This window comes from Ornithorhynchus anatinus (genome assembly GCF_004115215.2).
Source record: "Ornithorhynchus anatinus isolate Pmale09 chromosome Y5 unlocalized genomic scaffold, mOrnAna1.pri.v4 Super_Scaffold_Y5, whole genome shotgun sequence".
NCBI classification, from domain to species: domain Eukaryota; kingdom Metazoa; phylum Chordata; class Mammalia; order Monotremata; family Ornithorhynchidae; genus Ornithorhynchus; species Ornithorhynchus anatinus.
In genome coordinates this window covers 234,351-250,757 of record NW_024396670.1, presented here as the reverse complement: position 1 = coordinate 250,757, position 16,407 = coordinate 234,351, and the positions used below count along the sequence as shown (strand labels likewise).

General features: G+C 44.5%; 1 protein-coding gene across 5 annotated transcripts in view; it reads right to left on the bottom strand.

Annotated features, from left to right (window-relative positions):
* LOC114808721 (transcriptional repressor CTCF) overlaps positions 1-16,407 on the bottom strand; it is a 95,646-nt gene that overhangs the window by 61,066 nt on the left and 18,173 nt on the right. For all 5 annotated transcript variants that reach the window (XM_029056535.1, XM_029056543.1, XM_029056536.1 and 2 more), the window contains 4 exons: positions 12,296-13,085; positions 11,851-12,021; positions 11,429-11,562; positions 11,052-11,172 (listed from right to left, as the gene is read on the bottom strand). In XM_029056535.1, coding sequence (XP_028912368.1) covers positions 11,052-11,172; positions 11,429-11,562; positions 11,851-12,021; positions 12,296-13,076 — 1,207 coding nt within the window. In that variant the 5' untranslated portion in view covers positions 13,077-13,085. The remainder of the gene's footprint in view (positions 1-11,051; positions 11,173-11,428; positions 11,563-11,850; positions 12,022-12,295; positions 13,086-16,407) is intronic.

Genomic DNA, 16,407 nt, shown 5'->3' with positions numbered 1-16,407 from the left:
CTCTCAAAACCTCTGTCTCACTAAGACTCCTTCCTTAAGTTTCCTGTCCTACCTTCTACAACATCTCTGCCAGCAAAAACCGGCCAAATACTCTGAGAAAATTGAAACCACCAGGTTTGATATCTCTAAAATCTCCCACTCTCTTCTCCATTCCCTCCCTCCTCTTGACCCTTCTTCAACTCTTCCATCTTTCCTAGCAAGACCTCCAGAGAACTCCTGCCTTCTCTTAAAATCCAGCCCCTCCACCTATGTCTCAGGCCCCGTCCCTTAATCTTATCAAAATACTTGCCCCCTTCCTATCATCGATTCACTCTCTAATGACTCCTTTCCCCATTGCTTTCACATAGCCTCATGTTTATCCTTCTCCTAAACAACCTTCAACTGCACTCTTGACTTCCTCCAGTGATTGCCCTATCTCCCTCCCACCATTCCTCAAATTCCTTAAGAAAGTGGGTATACATGCTGCTTCCATTTCCTCTCCTCCAATTCACTCATTGACCCTCACCAATCTGGCTTCTGTCCCCTTCACTTGACCAAAATTTCCCTCTTAAAGGTCACCAACACCCAGACACCTCCCTTCCTCCTCTCTCACCCTGCTCCAGTCTATTCTTCACTCCGCTGCCCGGCTCATCTTCCTGCAGAAACGATCTGGGCATGTCACTCCCCTTCATAAACAACTCCAGTGGTTGCCTATCAACCTCCGCTCCAAACAAAAACTCCTCACTCTAGGCTTCAAAGCTCTCCATCTTCTTGCCCCCTCCTACCTCTCCTCCCTTGTCTCTTTCTACCACCCACCCCGCACGCTCCGCTCCTCTGCCGCCCACCTCCTCACTGTCCCTCGGTCTCGCCTATCCTGCCGTCAACCCCTGGGCCACGTCCTCCTGCGGTCCTGGAACGCCCTCCCTCCTCACCTCCGCCAAACTGATTCTTTTCCCCTCTTCAAAACCCTACTTAAAACTCACCTCCTCCAAGAGGCCTACCCAGACTGAGCTCCTCTTCTCCCTCTACTCCCTCTGCCATCCCCCCTTTACCTCTCCGCAGCTAAACCCTCTTTTTCCCCTTTTCCCTCTGCTCCTCCACCTCTCCCTTCCCATACCCACAGCACTGTACTCGTCTGCTCAACTGTATATATTTCCATTACCCTATTTATTTTGTTAATGAATTGTATATCGCCTTGATTCTATTTAGTTGCCATTGTTTTTAAGAGATGTTCTTCCCCTTGACTCTATTTATTGCCATTGTTCTCATCTGTCTATCTCCCCCGATTAGACTGTAAGCCCGTCAAACGGCAGGGACTGTCTCTATCTGTTGCCGACTTGTTCATCCCAAGCGCTTAGTACAGTGCTCTGCACATAGTAAGCGCTCAATAAATACTATTGAATGAATGAATCAGTTGTATTTATGAGTGCTTACTATGTGCTAAGCACTGTATTAGGCACTTGGGAGAGTATAATGCAAGAGAATTAGTACACAGGTTCCCTGGCCAGGATAAGCTTACAATCTGGAAGGGGAGAGAGATACTAATATGAATATCTGATTTATATATATTATATACTTTATAATATATAATTTGAAGATATGTACATAAGTGCTGTGGGTGGGTTGATCTATCAAATGTCCAAAGGTCACATATCCAAGTGTACAGATGACACATAAGAGAGAACAAGCTGGGAAAAGAGGAATAAATTGGAGCAGGACTCTTGGAGGAGATGTGTTATGAGGAGATGGAGGTCTAGCGTACATGTAGAGGGAAAGAGTTCCAGGAAAGGTGAAGGATTTGGGAAGGGGTCATGGTGTGATAGATGAGACAGGCACAGAGTACACTGGCGTTAGATGAATGATGCAAGCAGGCTGAGTTGAAGTATGACAACTATCTCCTTTTGCAAAATCCAAGGATCTCTATTCCATCCTAGTCCTTCTCAACCTTTAGCTGCCTTCCAGACTGTGGACCAACTTCTGGAAACACGAACCCAACCTCAACTTCACTGACACTCTTCTATTCTGGTTCTCTTCCTATTCCTCTGGCTGCACATTCTCTGTCTCTTTCGGGGCCTTCTTTGATTCACTCATTCAATAGTATTTACTGAGTGCTTACTACATGCACAGCACTGTACTAAGCACTTGGAATGTACAATTTGGCAATAGATACAGACAATCCTTGCCCAGTGAGGGGCTCACAGTCTAAACGGGGGAGACAGACAGCAAAGCAAAACAGAACAAAACAAAAACAAGACAACAACATCAAGATAAATAGAATCAAGGAGATAAACACCTTATTTATAAAATGAATAGGGTAATAATATATACAAATGAGCACAGTGCAGAGGGGAAGGGGGAAGAGCAGAGGGTGGGGGAGAAGAGAGGGAGCAAAGGGAAAGGGGGGATCGGTCTGGGAAGGCCTCCTGAAAGAGGTGAGCTCTCAGTAAGGTCTTGAAGAGGGGAAGAGAGTTAGTTTGGCGGATGTGAGGAGGGAGGGCATTCCAGGAGAGCGGTAGGCTTTGGGCCTGGGGTCAATGGCGGGATAGGTGTGAATGGGGACAGTGAGGAGGTGAGTGGCAGAGGATCAGAGTGTATGGGTGGGCAGTAGAAAGAGAGAAGGGAGGTGAGGTAGGAGGGGGGCAAGGTGATGGACAGCTTTGAAGCCAAGAGTGAGGAGCTTTTGTTTCGTGCGAAGGTTGATAGGCAACCCCTGGAGGTTTTTAAGGAGGGGAATGACATGCCCAAAGCATTTGTTCTCCTCTGACTCCACCCTCTAACTAAGGGTCAGTTCTGGTTCCCCTTCTATTCTCCAACTGCATCCTCTCCCTTGGGGAACTCATTCACTCCCTTGGCTTCAACTACTACCTCTACGTAGTTGATTCTGAAATCTACATTCATTCATTGATTTAGTAGTATTTATTGAGAGCTTACTATGTCCACCTCTTCTGCCCTTATGTTCGAGCTGCTGAGCGCTGCTGGTGAAAGCCTAAGCATCAAGCCAACATTGTTCACTTTAAATTTATCCTTTTCTGCCAAGCAAAACAATTTTTCTTCCCTCATTGACACTCATGCCCATCATGCCCGCCAACTGTTCTGGATATTAACTCTCTTCTCAGGCCCCCTGTTCCTCCCCTTCCTCCATTACTCACCCTCAACTATCTGGCCACCTACTGCATTATGAAAACACCACTGGTCTGACCTCCCCAAAGTCACCACTTCCCCTTCTCCACCCCCGCCCCAATCTCAACCTTCCCCTCTACTTTCTCATCCTTCCCAGCAGTATCCTCAGAGGGGATCTCCTTCCTCCTCACAAGTGCCAACCCCTCCACCTGTGCTTCAGACCCCATTCCTGCTCATCTTATAAAAACTATTGCCCTCTTCCCTCCTTAACTTCCATCTTTAACCACTTACTCTCCAACGGTCTCTTCCACTGGGCCTTCAAACATGCCCATACCTCCCCCATCCAGTTTTCGGTCTATCTCCCTCCTACCCTTCCTTTTCAAACTCCTAGAACGAGTCGTCCACACTCACTGCCTTGAATTCCTCAACTACAACTCTCTCCTGGACCCCCTCCAATCTGGCTTCCGTCTCCTCCACTCCAATGAAACGGCCCTCTCAAAGGTCATCCATGACCTCCTCCTTGCCAAATCCAATGGCTCCTACTCTAGCCTAATCCTCCTCGACCTTTCAGCTGCCTTTGACACTATCGACCATCCCCTCCTCCTCCAAGCTTTATCTCACCTTGGCTTCTCGGACTCCGTCCTCTCCTGGTTCTCCTCTTATCTCTCTGGCTGTTCATTCTCGGTCTCCTTCACAGGCTCCTTCTCCCCCTCCCATCCACTAACTGCAGGGGTTCATCAAGGGTCAGTTGTTGGCCTTCTTCTGTTCTCCATCTATACTTACTCCCTTGGTGGACTCATTTGCTCCCACGGCTTCAACTCTCATCTTATGCAGGTGACACCCAAATCTACATCTCCTCCCCTGTTCTCTCCCCCTCCCTCCAGGCTCGTAGCTCCTCCTGCCTTCAGGACAGCTCCACCTGGATGCTACCCTCCATCTAAAGCTCAACACTTTTCAAGACTGAGGTCCTTCTCATCCCATTACTGTAGCGAGCACCAACACTGACCTTGTCTCACAAGCTCATTACTGTGACATTATCCTTAATGTATCTCTATTATCAACTAAATAATCACTTAGCAAATCCTGTCAGTTCTGCCTTCACAACATTACTAAAATCTGCCCTTTCCTTGCCTTTCAAGCTGCTCCCAAACAATGTCCTCTCCCTGACTTTCCTGTCACTGTGAATAGCACTACCATCCTTCCCATCTAACAAGCCCACAACCTGGGTATCATCCTTAACTCCGCCCTCCTTCACCCCATACATCCAACCCATCACCAAAACTTTCCGGTCTCTCCTTCACAACATTGCCAAGATCCGCCCAGTGGAGAATCTTGAAGAGCAGGCAGACAGAGACTAAATTTTTTTTTTTTTAAATGATTTTTGCAGTAGATAGATGTATGGCGTGCAGTGGGGAGACAGAGGCAGGAGGTGAAGAGGTCAGTAAGGTGGCTGATGCAGTAGGCAAGACAGGAAAAGATAACTGTTTGGATTAACACAGGAGCAGCTTGGAAGACAAGGAAAAGGGGAAGACAAGGAAAAGGCAGATTTTAGTAACGCTGTGACGGCAGAACTGATGGGATTTGTTAAGTGATTATTTAGTTGATAAAAGAGATGCATTACAGATAATGTCACAGTTATGAGCTTTTGAGACAAGGTAAGTGGAGGTGCCTTCTACAGTAATGGAATTCATTCATTCACTCATTTTCATTCATTAATTCAATAGTATTGATTGAGCGCTTACTATGTGCAGAGCACTGTACTAAGTGCTTGGAATGTACACGTTGGCAACAGATAGAGACAGCCTTTGATGGGCTTACAGTCTAATCAGGGGAGACAGACAAACAAAAACAATAGCAATAAATAGAGTCAAGGGGATGAACATCTCATTAAAACAATAGCAATAAATAGAATCAAGGTGATGTACATCTCATTAACAAAATAAATAGGGTAATGAAAATATATACAATTGAGCGAACGAGCCCAGTGCTGAGGGGAGGGGAAGGGAGAGGAGGAGGAGCAGAGGGAAAGGGGGGAAAAGTGGGCTTAGCTGAGGGGAGGTGAAGGGGGAGTAGAGGGGGAGCAGAGGGAGCTGAGGGAAAAGGGGCAGCTCAGTCTGGGAAGGCCTCTTCAATAGTATTTATTGAGCGCTTCCTATGTGCAGAGCACTGTACTAAGCGCTTGGGATGAACAAGTCGGCAACAGATAGAGACAGTCCCTGCCGTTTGACGGGCTTACAGTCTAATCGGGGGAGACGGACAGACAAGAACAATGGCACTAAACAGCGTCAAGGGGAAGAACATCTCGTAAAAACAATGGCAACTAAATAGAATCAAGGCGATATACAATTCATTAACAAAATAAATAGGGTAATGAAAATATATACAGTTGAGCGGACGAGTACAGTGCTGTGGGTATGGGAAGGGAGAGGTGGAGGAGCAGAGGGAAAAGGGGAAAATGAGGCTTTAGCTGCGGAGAGGTAAAGGGGGGATGGCAGAGGGAGTAGAGGGGGAAGAGGAGCTCAGTCTGGGAATGCCTCTTGGAGGAGGTGATTTTTAAGTAAGGTTTTGAAGAGGGAAAGAGAATCAGTTTGGCGGAGGTGAGGAGGGAGGGCGTTCCAGGACCGTGGGAGGACGTGACCCAGGGGTCGACGGCGGGATAGGCGAGACCGAGGGACGGCGAGGAGGAGGGCGGCAGAGGAGCGGAGCGTGCGGGGTGGGCGGTAGAAAGAGAGAAGGGAGGAGAGGTAGGAAGGGGCAAGGTGATGGAGACCCTTGAAGACTAGAGTGAGGAGTTTTTGTTTGGAGCGGAGGTCGATAGGCAACCACTGGAGTTGTTTAAGAAGGGGAGTGACATGCCCAGATCGTTTCTGCAGGAAGATGAGCCGGGCAGCGGAGTGAAGAATAGACCGGAGCGGGGCGAGAGAGGAGGAAGAGAGGTCAGAGAGAAGGCTGACACAGTAGTCTAGCCGGGATATAACGAGAGCCCGTAATAGTAAGGTAGCCGTTTGGGTGGAGAGGAAAGGGCGGATCTTGGCGATACTGTAGAGGTGAAACCGGCAGGTCTTGGTAACGGATAGGATGTGTGGAGGAGGTGAACTCTAAGTAGGGTTTTGAAGAGGGGAAGAGAATTAGTTTGGCAGAGATGAGGAGGGAGGGCATTTCAGGACCGCGTATCCGTGTATCATCCAGAGGTCGACGGCGGGATAGGCGAGAACGGGGGATGGTGAGGAGGTGGGCGGCAGAGGAGCGGAGAGTGTGGGGTGGGCAGCAGAAAGAGAGAGGGAAGAGAGGTAGGAGGGGGCAAGGTGATGGTAAGCCTTGAAGCCTAGAGTGAGAAGTTTTTGTCTCATGCAGAGGTTGACAGGCAACCACTGGAGATTTTTAAGAAGGGGAGTGACATGTCCAGAGCGTTTCTGCAGGAAGATGAGCCAGGCAGCGGAATGAAGAATAGACTGGAGCGGGGAGAGACAGGAGGAAGGGAGGGAGATCAGAGAGAAGGCTGACACAATAATCCAGCCAGGATATTACGAGAGCCTGGAACAGTAGGATAGCCGTTTGGGTGGAGATGAAAGGGCGGATCTTGGCGATATTATAAAGGTGAGACCGGCAGGTTTTGGTGACGGATTGGATGTGTGGGGTGAATGAGAGAGAGCCTGTTCTCTCATTCTGTGCAGTTCTGTATTTCCTCCCAACTTCGGGACATCTCTACCTGGATGTACTGCTGACACTTCAAACATAACAAATCCAAAGCCAAATTCCTAATATTCCAACACAAACCCTTGACCGTAGAGAGTTCCACCACCCTACCTGTCTCACAGCTCATAACCTTGGCTTTAGACTCAACTCATCTCATCCACTCAACCTACAAATACACTCTGTCACCAAATTCTGTCGGTTCAACCTACACAACAATGCTAAACTCCACCTTTTCCTCTTAATCCAAACTGGTAGCATGTTAATCCAACCACTTATCCTATCCCACCTTAATAACTGCATCAATCTTCTTGTTGACCTTCCTAATTCCTGTCTTTCCCCAGCTCAGTCCATACTTCCCCCTTCTTGCCTTACACCATGGCACAGTTGCTAGAGCACAGGTCTGGGAGTCAGAAGGTTACAGGTTCTAATCCAGGCACTGCCACTTGTCCATGTGGCCTTGGACAAATCACTTCTCTGTGCCTCTGTTATCTCATCTGTACAATGGAGACCAAGATTGTGAGTCCGATGTGGGACAGGGACTGTACGCAACCCAACTTCCTTGTATCCACCCCAGTGTTTAATACAGTGCCTGACACATGGTAAGTGCTTAACATAATACCAAAATTTTTGTTATTATTATTACTTTCTACAAAACCATGCAGTCCATGTAACCCCACTTCTCAAAACTTCCAGTGGTTGTCCATCCATCTACCCAACAAACAGAAAGTCATTCATTCATTCATTTGTACTGAGAGTTTGGGAGGGCACAATGCAGAAATAAACAAACACAGTCCCTGCCCACAATGAGCTCACAGTCTACAGAGGAGGAAGCAGAGATAAGCATAAATAAAAAAAATTAGAGATATGTACATAAGTGCTGTGGAGCTGGGAGGGGGAAGAACAAAGGGAACAAGTCAGGGCAATGCAGATGGGAGTGGGAGATGAGGAAAGAAGAAGTTTAATCTGGGAAGGCCTCCTGAAGGAGATAGGGCTTTGAAGTGGGGGAGAGCATTTTTCTGTACTATTTGAGGAGGGAGGGCAATCCAGGCCAGAGGCAGGATATGGGTGAGGGATTAGCAGCGTGGACAGGTGAGATCAAGACACAGTGAAAAGGTTAGCAACAGAGGAATGAAGTGTGTGGGCTTGCAGAGGAGAGAAGGGAGGTGAGGTAGGAGGTGCAAAGTGGAGGAGTGCTTTAAAGCCAATGAGGAGGGGTTTTTGTTTGATGTGGAGATTGAAGGGCAACCACTGGAGTTTTTTGAGGAGCGGGGTGACATGTATTGTAGAAAAATGATGTGAACAGCAGAATGAAGTACGGACTGGAGTGGGGAGAGACAGGAGACTGGGAGGTTGGTGCAGTAATTCAGGAGGGATAGGATGAGCAATTGTATTAACAAGACAGCAGTTTGGATGGAGAGAAAAGGGTGGACTTTAGCGATGCTATGATGGTGGGACCAAAAGGATTTAGTGATGCATTGACTACATGGTTTGAATGAGAGAGAAGAGTCAGGATAATGTCAAAGTTACAGGCTTGTGGGACAGGAAGGATAGTGGTGCTGTTTACAGTAAGGGGAAAGTCAGAGGGAGGACAGGATTTGGGTGGAAAGATAAGGAACTCTGTTTTGGATGCTTTATGTTTGAGGTGATGGGAGGACATCCAAGTAAAGATGTCTGGAAGGCAGCAGATGTGAGACTGGAGAGAGGGAGAGAGATCAGGGCTGAAGACATCAATTTGTGTATCATCCATATATAAGTGGCAGCTGAAGCCATGAGAGCAAATGAGTTCTCCAAGGGAGTGGGTGTAGCTGGAGAATAGAGAGGGCTCCAAAATGAACCTTGAAGGATACCCACAGATAGGGGGTCGGAGGCGGAGGCGAAGCCCATGAAGGAGATTGACAATGAACAGCAGAGAGTAAGAAGAGAACCAGGAGAAGAGAGAGTGAAGCCAAGGTTCGATACCGTTTCAGGAGAAGGGGGTGATGCACATTGTTGAAGACAACTGAGAGGTCAAGAAAGATTAGGATGGAGTAAAGGCTGTTGGATTTAGCCAGAAGGAGATCACATCTGACCCTTACCATTGGCTTTAAAACACTCAATCACTTCACCCCCTCCTACCTAATTCTCTCCTGATTTCCTTCTGCAACCCAACCTTCACACTTAGCTTCTTTAATGTCAACATTCACACTGAATCTCGATCTCATCTCTCTTGCTGCCAACCTTTCGCCCATGTCCTGCCTCTAGCCTGGATCATCCTTCCTCCTCATAGCTTAGAGAAGCAGCGTGGCTCAGTGGAAAGAGCACGGGCTTTGGAGTCAGGGCTCAAGAGTTCGAATCCCAGCTCTGCCACTTGTCGGCTGTGTGACTGTGGGCAAGTCACTTAACTTCTCTGTGCCTCAGTTCCCTCATCTGTAAAATGGGGATTAAGACTGTGAGCCCCACGTGGGACAACCTGATTTCCCTATGTCTACCCCAGCGCTTAGAACAGTGCTCGGCACATAGTAAGCGCTTAACAAATACCAACATTATTATTATTATAGCTGACTGACAATTACTCTCCCCATTTCAAAGCTTTATTAAAGGTGCATCTCCTCCAAGAGGCTTTCCCCAACTAAGTCATCATTTCCTCTTCTCCCACTGGCTTCTGCACTGCTTTTGCACCTGCATTTACACCAATTATTCATCACTCCCCCTAAGTCCTACAGAAAGTATGCACATTGCCACAATTTATTTATTTACATTAACGTCTTTCTCCCCCCTAAGACGGTTCAGCTCCTTGTGGAAAGGAAACATGCCACCAAATCTGTTACATTGTATTCATTCATTTATTCATTCAATAGTATATATTGAGCGCTTACTATGTGCAGAGCACTGTACTAAGCGCTTGGGTACTCAACCAAGTGCTCAGCCCACAGTAGGCATACAATAAATATGACTGATTGCTTCATGGAGTTGAGTTTAAAAGGCTGTTTTCTTTACATCATGCAAGACTTAGAAACGGGCCTGTACTTTTGGGTAAGTAAAAGAGAATCAGAATATGAAACTATCATAAAATAAAGGCTAGCTGGGAGGCATGGGGTGTTACATCTTTACAAAATGGCCAGGGTGAGAAAAAGAATGGAGTTATTATAATAATTATTATGATAATGTCTATTACGTGTTGCAATAATTAATTCAATGCCTACTTGGGGAATACAACTTGGGAGAGTGCCACAGAAGACAGCAGACTCAAGGGCCCTCTTACCTTTCGGTTCCTCCTTCCTTCATTTTTTTCTTCTGTTTTTATTTTAACCACTCCCCTTACTGCTGACGACTCTTTCCCAAGTTTTGGGATGCACAAATTATGCAAAAAAGTGGGACATATATTCAAGTAAATTCTGTAATCTTAAATTACAAAATTTGAGAGGACTAGGCTTCAGTCAATTGATAGACTTATGTTAGGGAAACTGCAGTCAGGTTTTATTGGCAGTCTTCCAGGATACCAACAGCATTCCCAACTCCAGCCAGTCCACACAGGACAATTTCTGTAGGCTTCTTTTTTTCTTTCTTGCACTTTTAGTAGCACTGGAACTACAGCTGCCCCTTATATTACGCAGGACCGAAGGACCAGATTGGGGTGAAGGCTGTCAAGGACATATCTGCATATAGTTGCACCTTAAAATGCCTGTTTTCCCAGAAAAAAGTCTGTGAAGGATCAAAGTGAGCCCCACCTGACTGCTCTATCAGCTCAGGCTGCGAGGTTCTGCCTCTTATGAAGGGAAAGGCAAAGACCGCTAAAGAATATGGTCCCAATGATTTGTATTACATTATATTTTTCATGGTATTTGCTGGGCATGGCACTAAGTTCTGGGGCATTCTATAAGTGCTGGAATTATCACTACTGGAATTTAAGGCATAACATCCTGTGCATCCTTTATAATCTAAAGACTGAAGCCTGTAAAACCTACAATGAGGGACTTACCTCTTTCAACATAAGCAATTATTTGGGTGCTTAATCCACTTTTAAAATTTACTTTTTATTTTCAGTGGATGGGTTGGAGAATAAAAGGAAAATATTCCTCAACATAAATTCCACCTGGTATATTAAGACATATTTGACTGAGAATACATATTTGCAATTTTATATTTTGTTGCTTTACATTATTACTTAGATTTCTATTTACTTAGATCTTTACATCAGATATCTAGAGGACCTGTAAAGCCTTAGAAAAATCCGATTCCTAAATAATTTATAATTATCATAAGAAAGTAACAAATACCAGAATGAGTTCTCATGTGTCTTTTCAGCTTATAAGTATCTCTGCTGGCATAACTGCACAAGCTGCACTGGAATGGACGTTCTCCAGTATGAGAGCGAATGTGTCGTTTCAATTTGCTGACCTGAAACACAAATATAAAATTCCCTTGAATGATCCTTAGTTTTGATAGGCCAAAAACATCTTCAAAGCATCCTTTTACTCTCAAATTATGGTACCGTGGTTCAAAGTTGTGTAACAGAGTAGAAAATGAACAGACTGTAAACATTTTACATATTGTTAAATAACATGTAATTTGTAATTTCTCCCAGAGCGAATCTAGAAGTTCATATTTTACTATATTGAAATACAAGATGAACTAGAAGACTTGGTGTACTCACTTCCACACTGGCATAGTCACACATAGAGCACTTGAATGGTTTTTCATGGGTATGTTTATAACGTCGATGTCGAACCAACTCTCCACTAGTAACAAAAGCCATGTCACAATCTGGGCATTTGTGAGGGCGAGTACCTAAAATAATAATAATAATGGCATTTGTTAAACTCTTACTATATGCAAAGCACTGTTCTAAGCGCTGACGGAACACAAAATATCTGAAGCTTTAGGCAGCCCTGGTGAAGAACAAAGACATTTAATTTATGCATCGAAGAAGTTTATACAAAAGGTTACAGTGTATAACTATCTTAGAAATAATTTCTTCGGGATGCGGAGTGTGAAAACCTGTTTTATGAATCACAGTAAATACGGAATTTTAAAGCACAGTGAGATTCCCATTTGACATCTTTTTCTATACAAAACCTGTGTGAGTATTAAGGTGGTTCCTTAGTAGAGTGACTGTCCGGAAAGCTCTGCCACAGAGATGACATTTGTGTGGTCTTTCATCAGTGTGACTTTTCATATGACGATCCAAATTAGAGCGGCGAGGACATGTATAACTACATAGCTCACACTGGAATGTCTTCTTCACCCCTAACACAAAAGTGGAGAATATGACTTTAGCAAAATTTTGAATTCCAATTAAAATCACCTTAGCAATCATATCTAATCAAACTTCCCAAATTAAATCACAAAGCAGTAAATTATGAAAGCTTAACCTTTTCCAAACACTGAAAGTTGTAAAATTAATGTTTTTCCAAGTTTGAGCCCACATCAAAGATTCAAGGAAAAAAACCTGTTGTATTTGTGTTTCTTCGTGTTCACCCAGGATTATGAGGCAAGAAAAGAAAAAGATATTCATATTTACCTTTCTTTTTAATTTTTGTTGGTTTAGGGGGCTTCATATTGCCAACCACTTTTTCTGCATTAACTTCTGACAGTAAACCCTCTTGCTGCTCTTCTTCAAAGTCATATACAGAAACATCAACATCTTTCCCCTCCTCTGTGTAACGAAGTTTGCTCTTTTTAGACTTTTTTGATTTTTTTGTTGGAGGCTGATAGTCTGGATCTTTCTGCCAACTGGTATCTTCCTGGGACTGAAGTTCCCCTTGCTCTAGAGTCTCCACCTCACCATTAGCACCTACTTTCACCACCTGGAACCCTTCAGGCAAAGGTAATGTGTGACATATCAGAGGCTCTCCTTCCTGAATACCTTCTTTTGACACCTCGTTTTCATAAGTCCTTTGAAGTTCTTCTACTGCTGAGGCAGCAACAGGTACAGTCACTGGAACAGGTACCTGGACAAGCTGAAGCTCCCCAAGATTTAAAGGTTGTTCCTCCATATTAACAACCTGGAGTGTAATTATCTGTGTGTCATCTACAGAAGCCTCTGCCTCTGGGGGTACTGTTCCCTCCATCACTTCGGTCTTCATCTGAAGAAGAGTAGGGTCCAGCTGTTCCATCACTACCATCTGCACACTACTATTGACATCTTGTACCCCATCATTTCCATCTGGTCGGTTCTGTGGCAAATGGCAAGCATCCTCCTCCTGGCCCCCTTCCCGACGTCTTTGGTAAGTTTTTCTCTCTTTTCCTTTAATGACAGTTTCAGAGTCTTCCACAATGGCCTCAACAGTTTCACCTTCCATTTCCCCTGTCTTTAAAAACATAAACAGTAAGTTATAAAATAACTGCTTAACCCAATCTTTCCCAGGGCTCAGTAAATATTAAATGCTATTACTACTAAGACTAAATCTGCACCCAGCAATTCAAATATGTTGGCAAAATTAAAAGAATAAAAAAAGTAATGGATGAGAGATTAGGGCTACTGCTTCCCAAATTTTTAGATTTCCTAAAAATTGAGGAGCAATATTCAAGCTTTACAATTTTGGTTTAAATGAGAGGATAATATTTGGGAAGTATACACATTATTTTCTCCCTCGATGGCCCCATTTCTTTTTCCTCATCACTCTCTGGAGAGTCTCATGAAAAAATCTCCTGATTACTTCCTAAAGCGTCTTGGACTATGTAAAAACACTTGCCCTCACTTTTCTTTCCTCTTTCCATTCTTTTTCAACCTCTGGTATCTCCTTTCCTTGATATTAAAGCATGGCTCAAGTCTTTTCCAAAAAAACCCCACAAAAAAACAAAAAACCTTAACCTCATGACCAACACCCAGCAATTTTCCCATCTTCCTACTTCCACTTCTATTCAAATTGCTGGAACTCACAGTATACACCAACTGCCTTCATTTCCTTTTCATTAACTCTCTTCTTGAACTCTCTTCTCCTCATTAGGTTTTCAACCCTTCTGCTCATCACCGACATTCTTACCCAAAACCAACAGGCTCTGCTCTATGGGCAGAGTACTTGTCTGCTAATTATGTTGTATTGTACTCTCTCCCAAGTGCTTAGTATTGTATTCTGCACATACTTAGAGCTCAAAAAATACCACTGGTTAAATCCTCCTTGACACCCTGGCTACATCTGACATTGTAGACTACTTCCTCCCCTCCTTGAAATATTACCACACTATACTTTTGCTGGTAACTGACACTAACCTGGATCTCCTTCTATCTCTCAGTTTCATTAATCCTTCTCATTCTCAGACTGCTCTTTCTCTCAGAGTTTTGCTTTGGTTCTATTTTCCTTCAGTATCCGCTCTTTTGGGTTCAGCTACCACTTCAATATGGGTGATTTCTGAATCTTTCATTCCAGTCCTGACCTCTCCCCTACAATTCATTCTTCATCTCTTCTTTCACAGCATTCAGGGTGACATTTCAAAGTCAACAGACTAATACATAACTTTTCATATTCCCTTTCATTCATTCATTCACTTATATTTACTGTGCTCTTATTAGCAGAACACTGTTCTAAGTGCTTGGAAAGTACAATTCAGCAATACAGGGAGAAAATTCCAGCCCACAATGGGCTTACAGTCAGAGGGGGGGAGAGAGACATCAAAACAAGAGGCATCAATAGCAATAATATAAATAAATAGAATTATAGATGTACACATATACACATCAAAACAAGTAAACAGGCATTAATATAAATATAATTTTAGATATATATTTATGTATACAAATGTGGTGGGGCGGTGGAGTAGAGCAAAGAGAGAAAGTCTAGGCGATGGAGAAAGGAGGGGGAGCTGAGGAAAAGGGGGATTTAGTCTGGGAAAGTCTCTTGGAGGAGGTGAGGCTTCAACAGTGCTTAGAAGGAGGGAAGTGTTATTGTTTGGCAAATTTGAGGAGGGAGGGCATGCTAGGCCAGAGGTAGGACATGGGCCAGGGGTCGATGGCGGGACAGGCGAGAATGAAGCATAGGAGGTGGTTAGTGGCAGAGGAGAGGGGTGTGAGGGCTGGGCTGTAGGAGAGAAGGGAGGTGAGATAGAAGGGGGCAAGGTGATGGAGACCTTCGAAGATAATAGTGATAGTGTTTTTGTTTTTGTTATTTACACCACTCTCAGGGGAATACAAATATCTTTATATCTTTATTAAAATGGCAGTGTTAAGTTGATTACATGTCATACACTGAACTAAGTGCTGGGGTAGATAAAAATCTATCAGGTGGGACATAGTCTATGTTCCATGAGGGGTTCATAGTCTTAATCCACATCTTATTCATTCATTCAATAGTATTTATTGAGCGCTTACTATGTGCAGAGCACTGTACTAAGCGCTTGGAATGAACAAGTCGGCAACAGATAGAGACAGTCCCTGCCGTTTGACAGTCCCTGCCGGGCTTACAGTCTAATCGGGGGAGACAGCAGACAAGATCAATAGCAATAATGGACAGAAGACGCAGTTCAGGACATTAGATTTGACAGATATATGAGTAGAGATTCATTCATTCATTCAATAGTATTTATTGAGCGCTTACTATGTACAGAGCACTGTACTAAGCACTTGGAATGTACAAATTGGTAACAGATAGAGACAGTCCCTGCCCTTTGACGGGCTTACAGTCTAATCGGGGGAGACGGCAGACAAGATCAATAGCAATAATGGACAGAAGACGCGGTTCAGGACATTAGATTTGACAGATATATGAGTAGAGATTCATTCATTCATTCAATAGTATTTATTGAGCGCTTACTATGTGCAGAGCACTGTACTAAGCACTTGGAATGTACAAATTGGTAACAGATAGAGACAGTCCCTGCCCTTTGACGGGCTTACAGTCTAATCGGGGGAGACGGCAGACAAGATCAATAGCAATAATGGACAGAAGACGCGGTTCAGGACATTAGATTTGACAGATATATGAGTAGAGATAGTAGCTGAAGTGTGAATTGAGCCTTTACGGATTACCCCGAGCTCCACAGAGAAGCAGTGTGGCACAGTGGATAGAGCACGGGCTTGGGAGACAGAGGTCATGGGTTCAAATGCTAGCTCAGCCACTTGTCAGCTGTGTGACCTTAGGCAAGTCACTTAACTTTTCTGGGCCTCAGTTACCCCAGCTGTAAAATGGGGATTAAGACTATGAGCCCCTTATGGGACAACCTGAACACCTTGTATCCTCCCCAGCGCTTAGAACAGTGCTTTACACATCGTAAGTGCTTAACAAATGCCATCATCATCATCATTACAGGCTGCACTGGCTGAGGTTCTCAGAGAACATGGGAAGTACAAAACTCGGGGAGGAGAGGAATGAAGTTAATGCTGGGTGAAAAGCAGGCAGATGGGGATTTGGGCCAGTGGGATGAAAGGACAGGGATGGGATGACCTGTCTCCTCTGCAGCCTTGCATTCTGTCTTAAAGTCGTAAGTTCTTAATGTCTTCTTAAACATAAGCTTGACATTATCCTTGACATCTCTCTCATCCAGCTCACACACTCAAACAGTCATGAAATCCTATCAGGTTACCTTCACAGCATCTCTAGAATCCACCCTTTCCTCTTCATCCAAACTGCTACCATGCTAAATATGCATGCCCTCATTTTCAGCCTTGAATACTACATCAAGCACCTCCTTGTCCTC